The 17,173-nt window shown below is 39.2% G+C and overlaps 1 protein-coding gene across 1 annotated transcript in view; it reads left to right on the plus strand.

Annotated features, from left to right (window-relative positions):
- The first annotated feature begins 8,702 nt into the window (after nt 1–8,702).
- The window catches only part of mpp3a (MAGUK p55 scaffold protein 3a), a 69,895-nt gene continuing 61,424 nt past the window's right edge, over nt 8,703–17,173 (plus strand). Inside the window, exon 1 of the mRNA XM_020532898.2 lies at nt 8,703–8,790. Coding sequence (XP_020388487.1) covers nt 8,766–8,790 — 25 coding nt within the window. The 5' untranslated portion in view covers nt 8,703–8,765. The remainder of the gene's footprint in view (nt 8,791–17,173) is intronic.

Consider the following 17,173-nt stretch of genomic DNA (forward strand, 5'->3'; position numbering starts at 1 on the left):
GGGTCTGGGTGGGATGCTCTGCGGAGTGTCAGTGTGGACTTGTTGGGCCGAATGGCCTGTTTCCACTCTGTAGGTACTCTATAAAGTAGGAATGGGCAATAAATGCTGGTCCAGCCAGTGACACCTATGTCCCACGATTGAATAATGAAAATGATGTGAAATATTATCAAACTATTCCTTTTGGGGGAAAATCATTTTGTTCAAAATCATTTCAAATCATTGATTATTTTATGAATTATTTTACTGAGAATCTAAAATGTCAATATTTCAAAGGAATGTCTCATAACTGACATGTGATTTCACAAGATATACAATGTTCTGCTGATGTGAATTTAGGTCAGATTATTTACGGCAGCAGGGAAAAGGGAAAGGGTGTCCTCTTCTGTCTGAAATATTGCATAAACTTTGGTTTAGCCATTGTGTGAACTGCTGTGATTTCTTTACAAACAAATAGCTCCAGGGGTCAGATGAGTAATTCAGCAGATACAGACCTGCATTGCACAGAGGCAGGGAAAAGGAAAACAGATGATATCCATCCAGTCCTGAAGAAGTGTAATACTTGAAACATTAACTTCTCCTTTCCTCCAAGCTGCCTGGCTTGCTGTGTTTTTCCAGCCTCCTGTTTGTCCACCTTGATATCCATCTGTGCCGTCCTCACAACTCTTAGCAATTGATTGAAGGATTCTGTAAATTATTCTTTGGGGATGACCTTTCCTGTCAACAGTGGGAGGACAGCAATGCACTGAGACAACTGAGGAGGGTGAAGATAAATAAATATTGTTCTATATGGGTTCCTTCAAACCTGAAGTGATCTAGTTTGGTTTAGGATGTGCATTTTTTGGGTTTATGTGGAAGGGTTCTGTTAAGTAATCAATAGGGAATTTATTCCACTGTTCCAACTATTTACAGGTTGCAAATGTATGACATACATTAGTACAGGATCATACTAGGTGGTCCAGTTGTTGCCTCTTTGCGTGTACTTCTTTTTAATCTTTGTTGGTACTTGGAATCTGACTTCTTTTTGAAACCATTTCAGCCAAACCACTAAAGTAACAGTTTTCCATCTCATTTGTAGTACAAAACATTTTTCACTCTATTGTAATTTCAGGAAAATTCTGCTGGATTTACTTGTTACAGTAGAATGTCCTACTTCATTTTTTTTATTTGTGGGTTATTTCTTTGGTCTTCTGCTTTTCTATGCCTGTGTCCTGGTTCAGCAAATTTTCTAAAAGTCCCCACCTTCTTACAAATTGATTTTGAATTCAATAAAAAAAAGAGTCTGGAATTAAAAATCTAATGACGACCATGAAACCATTGCCAATTATCAAATAAACCATACAGCTCACTAATGTCCTTCAGGCAAGGAAATCTGCCATCCTCATATCATATGGTCTATATATGACTCCAGACCCACATCAAGGTGGTTGACTCTCAACAGCCTTCTGAAATGGCCTGGCAAACAATTCAGTTCAATGGCAGCGAGGGGCAGGCAATAAATACTGGTCTGCTAACAACGCCCTCATCCCACGAGTGAATAAAAACAAAACAATAAAAGCACTTGGTTTTATAAACTGCCATGATGTGGAGGTGCCAGTGTTGGACTGGGGTGGACAAAGTCAGATGTCATACAACACCAGGTTATAGTCCAACAGGTTTATTTGAAATCACAAGCTTTTGGAGCATAGCACCCACCTCAGGCGAAGTGAAGGAGAATCATACAGAACACAGAATGTATGGACAGAGAAATCAAAAGATCATACAAATGGTGTGAGTGGAGTGTCGAATAATAAGAGAATACAAGGTGTAGAGCTGGATGAACACAGCAGGCCAAGCAGCATCATAGGAGCAGGAAGGCTGATGTTTCGGGCCTGGACCCTTCTTCAGAAATGGGGGAGGGGAAGGGGGTTTTGAAATAAATAGGGAGAGAGGGGGAGGCGGATAGAAGATGGATAGAGGAGAAGATAGGTGGAGAGGAACGGACAGGTCAAAGAGGTGGGGATGGAGCCAGTAAAGGAGAGTGTAGGTGGGGAGGTAGGGAGGGGATATGTCAGTCCAGGGAGGACGGACAGGTCAAGGGGGCGGGATGAGGTTAGTAGGTAGGAGATAGGGGTGGGTTGCAGTGCCACAATTATGCCACCCGAAGGTTGCAGGAACAGCAACTCATATTCCGCTTGGGAACCCTGCAGCCCAATGGTATCAATGTGGATTTCACAAGCTTCAAAATCTCCCCTCCCCCTACCGCATCCCAAAACCAGCCCAGCTCGTCCCACCTCCCTAACCTATCCTTCCGCCCACCTATCCCCTCCTCCCACCCTAAGCTCCACCCCCATCTTCTACCTACTAACCTCATCCCGCCCCCTTGACCTGTTCGTAAATTATATCTGTAAAATTTTCCTTACTGTCCTGTTTTGACACAATCACCTTGAAAAGTTGTGATGATCTCTCTACCTTAATTAGTTTATACAGTTTTGGATTACCTATTACTTTGATTAGACCCTTGGCATGTGACTCTTATACCTGTCATGTTATTCTAATCCTTTAGCTTGTCTCCAGCATACCTTATTTTTAATTTTTGTAATTATCTCTCTGCCTCATTTACTCAGATTATAGGTCATCTCTTTGCTTGTATTCAGCTGTTGACACTTTACTCACACCATCTAACACTTTTGATCACCTGCAGGGACTTATTATTCAACACTCCACTAACACCATTTGCATGATCTTTTGATTTCTCTGCCCTTGATCTCTCTGCCTATAAATTCTGTGTTCTGTGTGCTTCTCTCTCACTTCACCTGACAAAGTAGCTACATTCTGGAAGCTTGTGATTTCAAATAAACCTGTTGGACTATGAACTGGTGTCATGTGATTTTTGACTTTATAAAGTGAGAAGTGATTGTGCCTGTGAATTATTTCTGCTCTACTATACTGGTAAGGATTTTTAATGTCTAATGCCTGTCCTACCTGTTGTATTGGATTATCGGCTGTGTCTTTCATGGATTGATATCTTAAGGACCGATTGGATTTGATAGATTCCAGGTTGTTGCTTCTCCTGTTAATATCGATTCAAGACTTCTGCATTATTCACCAACTGAATGGCTTGCTCTAGAATTAGGAATTCTTTGGTCTAATAAATCTGACAAAGATTCTTCAGTAATGCCTATAACAATCTCTTATGAACTTTGATTTTAATTTATTGTAGTTGCATCTCTCCACTAGCCTTTAGAAATCATTAATTAAACCATCTAGGATTCACCTGGATGTTGCCAAATGGTGTCATTTCCAGAATTTTATTAGGTCTGAGGTTGAAATAATGGCGAAAGTTTTCAAAATCTCTTTGCATTTGTCTTATGGTTCATTATCCTTGTCATGCAAAAATATAATCTGGTATACACTATTTGTGTATAAAAGTATATTACTTGTTCAGTTTCTGTCTTAATCCAGTTTACAAGCTATTTTAAAATTCAAGTGTTGTCTTCTCTATGATGTCTTATTTTGTGTTCCATTTGGACCATCTCTGAAATTAAATCTCCCTGACAATACTATTTCTGATGCCATAGCTTACTAGTTTACTTGGATATGTTATCATCTTTTCAAATTTTTATTCTGCAGTATTAGAGGTCATCCCATAATTTACTGGTGCACTGGAGTGTTTTACCATGATTTTCAGCTATAATGGAGGCCCCAGCACCTTTCATGGCTGTTTTGAATTATTCAGGATTACCAGCAAACATTTTCCCTTGAAATCCCGCATTCCAATTTTTTTCTGGTTAGCATCATGAAGAAATTGTGGCCCACTTTGCTCAAACAAAGGCCCATCATTGCTGTCGCATGTGTGGCTTCTTCAAGCCTAAAGTAATATAGTATCAATTCGGATATCCATCTTTTTTGTCTAACTGGAAGAGTCTTGTTGAGTTAACTGCACAAAGTTTATTGCATTACTGCAAGCATTAATAGGTTACATGAATATGACCTATGATACTACAGAGAGTAACTTTGGAGTAGAATAGCCTTCCTACCAGTGCCCATGACATCTACACAAGGTGCTGATGTTTACTGCAGTCAATCTAGTATTCACCTTTTGAGACCTTTGTACATAAGTAACAAAAATAATACGTTGAACACAAGGCACTGTTTTCATTTTGAAAGAGTGAAGGAAATCACATCATCATGATATCAAAGCTTCACAAAGTATTTCAACCAATGAAGTAGTACTGAAGTGTAGGCACAGTTTTATTGTAGGGAATGCAGCACAAAACGCTCCCACAAATGGAAATTATAACTGGATCATCTATTTTAAGAGAGGTTGATTGAAGGTTAATATTGGTCAGGACATGAGGAAGACATCCCCTGCTCTTCATTGAAATAGTATGATTGGATCTTTAACATTCACCAGAGTAGACAGAGGTTTCAGTTTAACTGGAATAGCATTGCAGATTGTTGTACTTAATTTGCTGAATTGAGAACTGAACCCACAGCCTTCTGGATCAGAGGCTACCCACTGAGCCACAGCTGGCATTTTGTGGATGTAATTGCATGAGGATAATTCACAGGATCTTTGTATGGATGAAGTTTACGTTATTTGAGTGTTGCAGATGATGATTTCATATACAAGGCAATCTTTTGAAGATTATGAATTATAAAAATTACCAAAGTAAGTTAGGCTTGAATCTATGATTGAACGCCTCAGACATTAATTCGTCTCTTTTAATTCCAATGCAATTAATGTAATTTATAATACTAATCGCCAAGAAATCTAGGCCAGGTTTCCATCAGTCCAGTCACAATTCCTCCATGGTAACAGATGGACATTCAATCTCCTGCCAGCAGGAAAGCACTCAAGCACATTTTGAGACCATGTCAACACTGAAGAATATAAGAAATAGAGCAAAAGAAAAAACGGGAATAAAAGGATATGGAACCAGTGTGAAATATACATAGGGTTTAGGTTATAATTTGTGCGGAGTATAAACACTAGGAACGACTAAGACCGAAAAGTTTATTTCCAGGTTGCATTTTTAAATCTAATTATTTGTCTCCTGATGAACTATTCATCTTAATCTCTTTAGAGACTTTTAAGCGACTCTTGGCTAGGCACATTGAGGATAGTAAAATGTAGGGTATGCAGCGTAGATTGATCTTAGTAGGATAATAGGTTGGCACAACATCGTGGGCTGAAGGACCTGTACAGTGCTGTACTGTTCTATGTTCTTAATCTAAACTCCAGGTTTTAAAAAAAAAGACAAACTATCACAGACGTCAACACATACTTTGAGCTTTAAAATCTCAAAAACAAAACCCTTCCAAAAACAGGGGTCGACTTAATATGTACAGTGTAAAAGTGAACTGCTAGCATGGATGTAGGTAATCAACACTGTGAAATGTCATCAGCATCTAATTAAAAAGAGTAGGTGTGTCTTAAACTACTGCAACTACAGCCGTACGGCCCTCACACAGTTATGAGGGAAGTAAGAGATACATTTGCAGGCTGTAAAATAGAGGTTGACTGCTATTATAATCCTGCCTGGTGTTACTACTGGACAAGTAAGATTCCAGAATGAAACCTGGCTTGACAGATCTTATTATTTTAACATTCACTTAATCATTAGCAAATAAGGCTGCAGATTCTCTTTAACAATTAATTTATCTCCTCTGCCCAATCCAAGAATGCTGAAGCCTCCTGGCAAAGAAAAGTTAACTCAGAGCAGAGATCTTCCTATTCAATATGTTTGGTACAAATTCTTTTACTCTTCGTAATATGGGATGCGCAGTAAATGCAACCTTCCCAGGTTTATTCACAACCCGAGGATTAATAAATGAAAGAAACACTGTCAAAGAGCAAGTTTGAATACAGTCTTAAAATTTTGCCAGATTAACATTACTGTGCAATAAATGTTTTCACTTGTGATACTTTTGGTTTGAATCATGCCAACAGTGCTTACAGGCAGCACAGTGGCTCTGTGTTAGCACTGCTGCCTCAGAGTCAGGGACCCAAGTTTGATTTCACCCTCGGGTGACTGTCTGTGTGGAGTTTGCATGTTCTCCCTGTGTTTGCGTGCGTTTCTGCTGGGTACTCTGGTTTCCTCCCACAGTCCAAAGATGTGTGAATCAAGTGGATTGGCCATGCTAAATTGCCCGTAGTGTTCAGAGGTGTAGGTTAGGCGCATTAGCTACGGGAAATGCAGGGTTACAGGAATAGACGAGGGGAATGGGTCTGGGTGGGTTTGCTGTTCAGAGGGTTGGTGTGAACTTGTTGGGCTGAATGGCCTGTTTCCATGCTGTATGGATTTTAAGTATTGCTCACGTTTTCTGGTTCAGCTTTTGATGCCAAAAAGGGACAGGTATTATACATTGGTCAAACCATTGAAGATGAATGTTTCGTAACCAGCTTGGACTCAATGGGCCAAAGAGTCTTTTTCCATGATGTAAAGACTGTGTAGGTACATAACACTCAACATTTCAACAGTGGGCTTTCACGATAAATCTATTGGGCACTGTTTTAATGTGAGCAATTATTCTGCAGATTTCAGAATCTCTGTGCAGGACTTTACCTTTGCTTCGGGACTTAATTGGGGGGTGGGGGCAGGGGATCAAAACTGATGCTTCCACAGAGCTCTGAACATATCCTGAATTCTGATCCACAGATGCAGCCTGCTGCTGTAAGTAATCGTCCTTAGAATCTGCCTCCAGTCTGCTGGGCTACCATTGGCATACTGCCTCCAGGCAGAAGCTATGCTGAAAGCTTCCATTCAGACTTTAGTTGATCTTACAATGAGTTTAACCAAACACCCATCACTTGCATGTGGATAGACATTCTGCACCCCCTACCCCCACTGAAGCCTTCCTCAAAATGGCTTAGGGGTGGGAGTTGATGGCAATAGCAAATTGCCAATGGCATGAAACAACACCCACCCACTTGCAGCCCACCTGATCAGCCTCCTACCCACTGTCTGAGTCTGTGGCTCAGCCTGGTATTGTTTTTACCAGATGAAGATGACCCCCACAGCTTTGATCCCCACTCTATGCTGAATTAATTGATTCATACCAATGGCTGCAACTGATATCAACTGTTATGGACCATTCCAAATCCCCTCCAAGTATATAAAGGGGATAACCTAGACCCTAATTTTAAAGGCAAGTGCCAGGCGTTGCATTCTGGATGCAATGAGATTGGTTAAACTACCAGTCTTGAAGCAAAACACATTTTATTCATACATTATTGTTAAAATACAACAAAAGAAATTGGAATAACATAACTATTGGAAAACTTAACAGAGTAATAGATTATTTAACTACTATTCAATAGCTGTTCTGATATAGTAACATCCCATAAACACAACTTTGGCAAAGGCAAATTTAGGAAAATAGATAGTCTCATGTACAATTCTCCAGTCCAGGAGGAAAAACACCAAGAGCGAAAAACTCAGAGAGAGTAGCATAGAGAGATGTACTGCAGCTTCCAAACCCAGCTTCAAGACCCCAGCAATTGCTACTGAAAAAAATAAAACTACAAATTCTGGCTCTGGGTGTGCTTGACTCCACCCATTCAGGCTGCTTCTATTGTTCCAACTTTAGAGAAAACCCCAAGGCCTCACAAACTGTTTACTTTATTGGCTTTGAAGCAGACTCCAACTTTCTTCACTAAACAAAAAAGAAAATATACTTCTTAAAGCCATAGTATTGTCACACAGTGCCCTTTTTCTACCAAGGGGAATAGAAAAGTCAACCAAAGTTTCCTTTCCTGAAAATTCTTCACTATCCTGACTGGAAATTGAATACACTGGGGACACAGGTTGAAAGTTGGTAATGAAAAAATCAACAGATTTTCCATGCTTAGGTTTTAGTCATGACGAAACATAGTTGGAGGGCTATTGGTAGCTTTATAGTGGTAACTGAAATGGTGTTAGTTCCTTCAGGGAAAGGAGAATTTTTAAGGGAAAATTGAGGCTTTAGTTGGAAGGTTTATTGCATCAATATGGCTGGACTTGATCAAAACAACATTGTCAAAGAACGCTATTCATGTTCAAAGATTATCAAAATAATTGTCATCATTTCAGTAATAGGAATCTTAATTTTTAGAATAACTTTTAGGTCAATCTGCCACGGATAGTCATAATCTTTGATTTCCATTCCCTGTTGCATTTTGTTACCTTAAGTTTTAGTTTCATCTCTAACTAGCCAGACATATGGTGGTAAGATGTGTCACAGGAAGTCCAGGTTGCCATGGTAACACATGTTTTACACACATTGCACCTATAGTTTGGAGATATGGCATGAGATAGTAGAGGAGGCAACATGGTTGACTGGGAATCTATCCCCTCCTTACCACCTGCTATTGGCATGTGTTTTAACGATTTACAAATTGCTGATCAACTGTATTATGCACACCTCTCCTTAGGCATAAAGTCGTAGGAACCTGGAGCTTTGAGCTCAGGAACAAAAACAGAAGTTGCTGGAAAAGCTCAGCAGGTCTGGCAGCATTGGTGAAGAGAAATCAGAGTTAGCATTTCAGGTCCCGGTGACCCTTTCTTAGAAGTTCTCCTTCACATAGCCAGGTACATATTATTGTGAACTTGACAGTCAGAAATTCTACAGAATAAAAATTAATCTGCTACATTCAGTGAATTTTTATAACAATTTTTTGCAGTTTATGGTTTTTAATGTATTTTCTTATGATCTGTATCCTCTTCTGCAGGGGGTCCATCGAATGAAAAAAATAACATCCTGAAAAAGTGAAACACTTGTCCTTTGGATTCAGCGTAGACACCATGCCAGTTCTGTTAACAGCAGCAGGTACAATGGGATGATTTCCTTATGTGAAAAATTGAAATTTCAAATTTCAATGAAGAGAGGAATCTAAGTTTCTCCCTTAATCCGTAAAACAGATTTTTTTAAAATGGAAGTTAAAATTTTAGCCATTTATTATATACATTCCCCTTGCATTTGATCTCCCAACATGCATCACCTCACACTTCTCTGGATTAAACTCCATCTGTCATTTCTCTGCCCAACTTTCCAATTTATCTGCTATATCTGTTGACAGCCTTCCTCCATATCTACAATTCCACAATTTTCACGTCATCTGCAGACTTACGAATCAGACTACTTACATTTTGATCTAAATTATTAATATACATTTCAAACAACAGAGGTTCCAGTACTGATCCTTGAGGAATGCCACTGGTCACAAACCCCCAGTCAGTAAAACACCCCTCCACAGCTACCCTCTGTTTTCAATGGCCAAGTCAATTTTATACTCAACTTACCAACTCACTATGGATCTCATTTGACATAATCTTCTGGACCAACTTACCATGAGGACCTTGTCAAATGCTTTAGTGATGTTCATGCAGACAACATCCAATACCCTACACTCATCAATCGTCTACATTACTTCCTCAAAAACTCAGATTTGAGAAACAAGACCTCCCCCACCCAAAGCCATGCTGATTATCGCATCAGTCAGCAGTGATAGTGCGGTAGGCCCCAGTTGATACTCCATGTAGATCGACAGGAGTGCTTTGGCAGCAGCATGTAGGCCCGATGTGGGGATTCCTGAAATTGACTGTGCGGCGAAAGTATAACAAAGGGGAGGAGATTGAGTCCCTGTAAGAAGTGTGGTCCCAACATGCCTAAGCACTTTCAAAAGACTTGACTTTTAGCTTTATTTCTTTACTTTTCCACTGTAATGTTTAACTTATAACTTTGTTCTTTCTTCCTACCTTGTTCTTATGATTCTATACCTAGGTACTTGTACCTAAGATGGCACCTTGTTTGGTGATATTATACACTTTTCACTGTATTCCTGTTCTTTTATACTTGAATACATGTGACAATAAAAATCTAAATCTAGTTCTTTTTTTTTCCCAAATGCAGGTAAATCCTATCGCTAGGAATCTTCTCTAATAATTTCCCTACCACTGATTGTAAGGGTCACTGGACTATAATTTCCTGGATTATCCCTGTTGTTTTTCTTAAATAAAAGGAACAACATTGTCTATTGTCCACTCTTCCAGAATTTCTGCTGTGGCTGAAGAGGATAAAAAGGCACATTTCAAGGCCCCAGAAATCTCCTCACTTGCCTCCCTCAGTATCCCGGGATAGATCTCCTAAAATTCTGGGAACTTACCGACCTTAATGTTTTTCAAGAAACCCTATATCTCCTCCTTCTTATTTCAACATGCCCTAGAATATCAACACACGCCTCCCTAATCTTACCATCATCCATTTCCTTCTTCTTGGTAAATACCAATGCAAACTATTCATTAAGGATCTCACCTACTTCCTCTGCCTCCACATAAATTCACTCTTTTGTCCTTGAGTGGACCTACCTTTTCCCTAGTTACCTCTTGCCCCTAACATATATCTATAAAATGCCTTTAGATTCTCTTTAATCCTTCTTGCCAAGGACATTCCATGGCCTCTTTCAGCCCTCTTAATTCCTTGTTTAAGTTATTTCCTGCTTCCTTTATATTCCTCATGGCCTTGTCTGATTTCAATTTCCTAAACCTTACTTATGCTTCTTTTTCCTCTTTGACTAAACTTTCGATATTTCTTGTCATCCAAGGTTTCCAAATCTTGTCATTCTCATCTTTCATCCTCACAGGAACATGCTGGTCTTGAACTCTGATCAACTGGCCTTTAGAAGACTCCCACATATCAGATGTCAATTTACCCTTAAACAGCCTCCCCCAATCTAATTTCTCCAGTTCCTGCCCAATACTATTTTCATGAGCCTTTTCCAATTTAGCGCTTTCACCCAAGGACCAGTTTTATCCTTAATCATTACCACTTTAAAGCTTATAGAATTATGATCACTATTCTCAAAACACTCCACTACTGAAACTTTGATCATCTGGCCAGGCACATTTCCCCAAGGCAAGATCTAGTACAGTACCTTCCACAGTTGGACTATTTAGATATTGCTTCAAGAAACCCTGAACAAATTCTGCCCTATCTAAGCCCTGGGCACAAAGGGAATCCAAGTAATATTGGGGCAGTTGATAGAGAGATGTTGGTAAGGGAACATGGTGGTGTGTTGAAGTGGCAAGCAACTGGAAGTTCAGGGTCACTTTTGCTGACAGAACGTAGGAGTTGTGCAAAGCAGTCGCTCAGTCTGCACTTCATCTTCCCAATGTAGGGGAGACCACATTGTGAACAATGAATACAGTAGACTAGACTGAATGAGGTGTACATAAATCACTGTTTCACCTGGAAGGTCTGTCTGGAGCTGTGGATAGTGAGGAGGAAGGAAGTAAACGGGCAGGTGTCGCACCTTCTGCGATTGCATGGGAAGGTGACATGGGTTGTGGAGACGTGTTGGGAGTGGAGGAGTGGGCCAAGGTGTCCCAGAAGGAACGATCTCTGGGAAAGACTGACAGGGGAGGGGAATGTGTGTCTAGTGGTGCCATCCTGCTGGGAGCGGCAGAATTGGTATCTTATGAACAAGGAAACATTCCTACTTTTTCTTCTTCTGACGGTAGTATTGACACATTAGCAACTTTCTTGCTAACTTCATCTGGATGCTGGGGTTAATTTTCAGTTGAGTTCTGGAAGGTAATTAGTTGAATTGTTAGTTGAATGTCTGTCATTAAAACTGTCCAATTTATCTTTCCACTAATATCAGTTTGATCGCCAGTACCAGACCATCATCAACAGCTTTACTCGCAATGTAAAATCATAATTATATGTAGCTATTGATTGATTAATTGACCATTGAGCAATATAGGCAAGATTAATGTGGTCCTCATTCAGAATTCCCACACTTCCAGCTTGGCACCACTGGATAATTGCAATCGTAAAGAATCTTTTTCAGCCCAAGGACAATTTTGACACCTCCATATTAACATTTTGACCTCACTGACTTATCCACTGAGCAGTTAAGACAGAGTCAAAATATTGTTTTGAAGGATTTAAATGTATATATCATGATATCCCAATGTGTATTGCAACTGATGGATTACTTCTGAAATGCAATCTTTATTATTAAAGTCCATCCGTGCACAGCAAGATCCCATATACAAAAGTGAGATAATTGGCTAAATAGTCTGTTTTTAGTCAAACTATAGGTAGCATTGAAGTTTGAAGTATCTTTCCAGGGAGACAGCAATGCAAAGATAATGCAACAATTCCTCAAGAATTAGTACATACTGAGGTCAGTTGTGGGGCATTACCCCACAGACCTGAGTCTGCTATCACTGACCATAATACAACAGGCAGGGCTAACAGATAATGTAATGCCTGTGGAGAAATCAAACCATCATAGATGGAAAGAACTGTGTACTTTACAAAGTTAAAAGGTCATGCCATAGATTAAAACACAAGTTTAAGGTTAAATTAAAATCTCAATTCGGAGATGCTAAAAGACAAACTTTAACTTCAGATTTACAAAAACCTCCTTAGGACTTTTGTCCTCAACGAGTTGTCAGATGAGAGTAATTAAATCAGCCAATTAATGAAGTACAAGAGTAGAGGTCAAAAGACAATGACTACAATCGTCCCAAGTGATTAATGCATTTTTCTACTATGTTTACAGCTGTATAAATAGGATCTAATTGAATGCGAGGAGAAGTCCCAAATTTTCAACTTTTAGAAACATGAAATATTAACTCTTGTAAAATAGAATGTTTGTAATTTCAAAAGGAGAATATTCAGCAGAAAGAATTAATATTTCAGTGTCAGAAGGTGTTAATTTGTAAATAAATTCTAAAATTACGCTTGATACAGAAATGCAGCTTTGCCTGAACACTTTATAGAAAGTATTTGGCCTTGAGAGTTTAAATTAATAGCTAAAGTCTATTTTCAATTTTAATTTTATTAAGATCTAATCTTGATTTTGTGATAGGATTTCCAATTTCTGCTCCCCCATCTCTGAGTGATATTTGTTTGGATTCTATTCGAGTGGTTGATCTCAGCTGGATAGTAACAAAGATCATTATGAATGCAACTGAAACACTCAAGGAAAATGAATGCTGTTTGGCAACCTAATGTGTCTATTTCTAAATTACAAATTCTACTGAAGATGAAGTGTCACATTTTGCTATACCATGGTAGCTTACACGCTTTACACCATCCAATTCCCGCTCCGCGTGTTTACCCAAAATAAACTGTCCCAATTACTGAGTTCCACTGGCTTGAAATGTGTGCATTGTCACTCACCAAATGGATAAATAATTGAGTATAAGACACAAACCAGCTTTAACCAAAAGACATGTCAATATTTGTCAGACAATTCACCAAATTTCTCAAAGTAGGCACTCAATGTAAACACTGAAGGATCACAAGTCTGTTGGCATGGTTGGATTCAGTCTAAAATACTGCTGCGTATAAGTATCAAAAAACAATTTGAGTAATAGAATTCGACTATGAACTTCAAGTTCTTACCTTTCCACAAATACTTCATGTCAGTCTTGTTTCAGTGTGGGCATTCTTATTGTGTCAGAAAGTCATGACGACAAATGCTGTAGTATAATTGGTTACTGGGTGATGAATGAAACAGAGTCTACCTCATCACAGGAAGTGATGACATGACTTTGCTATCTCACAGCCTCATGGAAAGATGATGTTGTAGTTAGATATTTGTATTGCTAGTTATGTTCTTAAATGAAAGTTGATTTTTTTTAACCCGACAGCACAATTTGCAGATATTCCTTAGCAACACAAGACCAAGTGTATTAAAACAGAGCTTGTTGTTGCTACCTTATAAGTCCAACTTCAGACTCTTGAGCAAACAATATAGATGAGCACAAGATGGTGCCTTTAGATGAATTGTTAAACTAAGGCCCAAACCAGCATAGCTGAAGAATGTACAGGCTCCATGACACCACCTGACGAGAAGCAGGGGATTTATGTTGCCAATATTTCTTCTTCAATTGACATCACCAAATAGTTTGAGTGATTGGTTTATTTACAAAATTACTGCCCTTAATTCTGTTTGTGGGACCTTGCTGGTTGCCAACTATACAACCATGACTGTACCTTAAAACTACTTCATTGGTTGTGTAGTGCCTGAGATATAGGAATCTGGTGAAAAGATCTAAATAAATGTAGGTTTGTTGCTCTAATATATTTATAAGTATGATTACAGAAGCAAACAATTCAGCAATAAATTTGCAAGAAGTTCATCTTTCAAAGAAATGCTTTAAATGGATACTATGACGTGTGGACTACACTCTTTGATTCAAAGGGTGATTTAAGGTCTATCTAATACATTGGATTGCATTACTCATTTTTGGATTGTGAACTCCACATAAATTTGAGAAAGTTACAAAAGAAAATGTAACATCACCAACAGCTTGTGTAACTGAACTGGAATTAACATACAGCTCATATTCATAAAGTACCTTTTATTTTCTCAGAACATCTGAAAGCATTTAACAGTGAATGATGTGTCAACTCTGTTCGATTGTAGGTAAAGATAATTCATGTACATAAAGATCTGACAAACCACTTTAAAGTAAATGGCTAGATAATTTGTTTTATTGTTCTTGGTTGAGAGATAAATGTTGGGTTCAACACTGGAAGGTACGACCCGGTTTTAAAAGTTTCAATCAGTGCAGAGAAAATGTTAACACTGAAGATACTAGTTTTCATATATTTATGGAGTATTATCTCAAACTCTTTAGTAGTTAGTAGCAAAAGATTAATATTCAGATTTTTATAATGAAGGGTAACAATTTGATGGGAAATGCAACATGAATTCCTTCAGTTAAAGGGTTTAAGAATGAAGACACTGGAATAGATCCATTGTGCAATTCTTGTTAGTTAATTGTTCCTCTTAGAGCAAAGAAGGAGCAGAGGAGATATGATTGAAGCCTATAAAATTGTGAAGGGTTTGTACGCAAGAAATAAAGAGAAACCATTTCCACTGGCTAAAATATTGAAAACCAGAGGGCACAGTTTTAAGTTGATTTGCAAAAGAGGTGATATGATGAAATATTATTTTACACAACAATGAATTGTTGTGACGATGTAGCCGAGAGGTTAAGGTCTCAGACTGCTAATATATTGTGCTGTGCACGCATGGGTTCAACTCCCACTCTTGTTGATGTTCTTGATGGTGGGGCAGCACAGTGGCTCAGGTGGCTAGCGTTGCTGCCTCACAGCAACAAGGATCAGTGTTTGAATCCACCTGTGGGCATCTATCTGTGTGGTGTTTGCACACTCTCCCTGTGCTTGTGTTTCCTCTGGGTGCTCCAGTTTCCTCCCACAGTCCAAAGATGTGCAGGTCAGGTAGATTGGCCATGGGAAATACAGGGATGTGGTGGGTCTGGGAGGGATGCTTTTCAGAGAGTCGGTATTGACTCGATGGGCAGAATGGCCTGTTTCCGCACTGTAGGGATGCTATGAATTAGGACTTGAAATACGTTGTGTGGTAGGAACAGATTTAATAGTAGCTTTTCAAAAGAGAATTGGATAGCTACTTGAAGAAGGCACCTGCAGGAATATGGGCAAGAATAGGATGTACTTAAACAAATAGCTCTTCAAAAGAACATATTCAGACTTGATAAGCCAAATGATTTCTTTTTGTGCTGCTAGATGGTAAGTGTCTATCATTGTATTCAATGTAAATTAGACAGCATAATGAATAAAACAGTTGCTGGAGACTTGCAACAGACCACCATACAGGAAACTATAGAATTGTAAAATCTAAAAGGGGCCATTCATATAACTTAAAAACATCTGTTTTTGATTTAGAAATACACCTGCATGTAAAAAGAGCACCTTACTGATTGTATTGTTTTGCTCTAAAAAGAAATAATCTCTTCTATGGGATTGTCATTAATTGAGAGTATTATTTGGGGAGTTCAAACATTTTTTTACATTCATTCTCGGGAAAGGACATTGCTGGCTGAGTCAGCACTTATTGCCCATCCCTAGTAGCCATTGAGAAGGTACTGGTGCACTCTTTTCTTGAGCTGCTGCAGTCCATTTGCCACACAACACGATGGTGGGTCTTCTCAATGTGAAGATGGGATGTCACCTTCATAAGAACTGCGCAGTGGTCACTCTTACTGATACTATTATTGATAGGTGCGTCTGTGGCAGACAGATTAGTGAGGATGAGTTCAAGTATGTTCTTCACTCTGGTTGGTTCACTTATGACCTTCTTCAGACCCAGTCTGGCAACTATGTCCTTTGGGACTCGAGCAGCTCAGTCAGTAGTGGTGCTGTTGAGCCACTGTTAGTGAACATTTAAGGATCCCACCTGGAATATATTCTGCACTCTTGCCACCCTCAGTGCTTTCTTCAAATGGTATTCAACATGGATGAGCACAGAGTTATTAGCTGAGGTCGGGCAGTACATGGTAATCAGCAGAAAGTTTCCTAGCTCATGTTTGATTTGATGCCGTGAGACTTCATGGGATTAAAATTCAATATTGAGGACTCCAAAGGCAGTTCTCTCCCAACAGTGTGCCGCCACTTCTGCTGGGTGTGTCCTGCCATTGGAACAGAGCGTACCCAGGAATTGTGATGACGGTGTCTGGGTCATTATCTGTAAGGTATCATTCCATCAGTATGACTATGTCACACTGTTGCTTGAGCAGTCAGTGAGACCGCTGTCCCAATTTTGGCCTAGCCCCAGACTTTAGTAAGGAGGATGTTGCATAGTCAACAGGGCTGTTTCTGTCATTGTCTTTTCTGGTGCCTTAGTTGATGTCAGATTGTCTATCTGGTTTTATACCTTTTCTGCTTTCTAGTGGTTCGCACATCTGAATGTCTTGTTAGGCCGTTTAAAAGTCATCCATATTGCTGTGGGTCTGGAGTCACATGTAGACCGGACCAGGTAAAGATGGCAGTTTCCTTTCCTAAAGTACATAAACAAGCCAGATGGGTTTTGATGACAATTAACAATGATTTTGTGGTCATGATTAGACTTTTAATCCCATATTTTTATTGAATTCAAATTCTGCTATCTGCCTTGGTGGGATTCAAACCCTGAGCCCCAGATACTTATCTGCTATTTTGGATTACTAATCTAATGACAATAGCACTACACCTTTGGCTTTCTGACGTAGATATTTTTAATCAACCCATTCAGATATGTTTGACACACTCGTGAGCAGGTAGGACTTGAATAAGGGCCTTCTGTTTCAGAGATACAGACACTATCACCATGCCAGAAGAGCCCTAAAGAAACATGAACACTTAAGTGCACCTCAGTTATCTCTTAATT

This window comes from Rhincodon typus, chromosome 30, assembly GCF_021869965.1.
Source record: "Rhincodon typus isolate 14 chromosome 30, sRhiTyp1.1, whole genome shotgun sequence".
Classification (NCBI taxonomy): Eukaryota; Metazoa; Chordata; class Chondrichthyes; order Orectolobiformes; family Rhincodontidae; genus Rhincodon; species Rhincodon typus.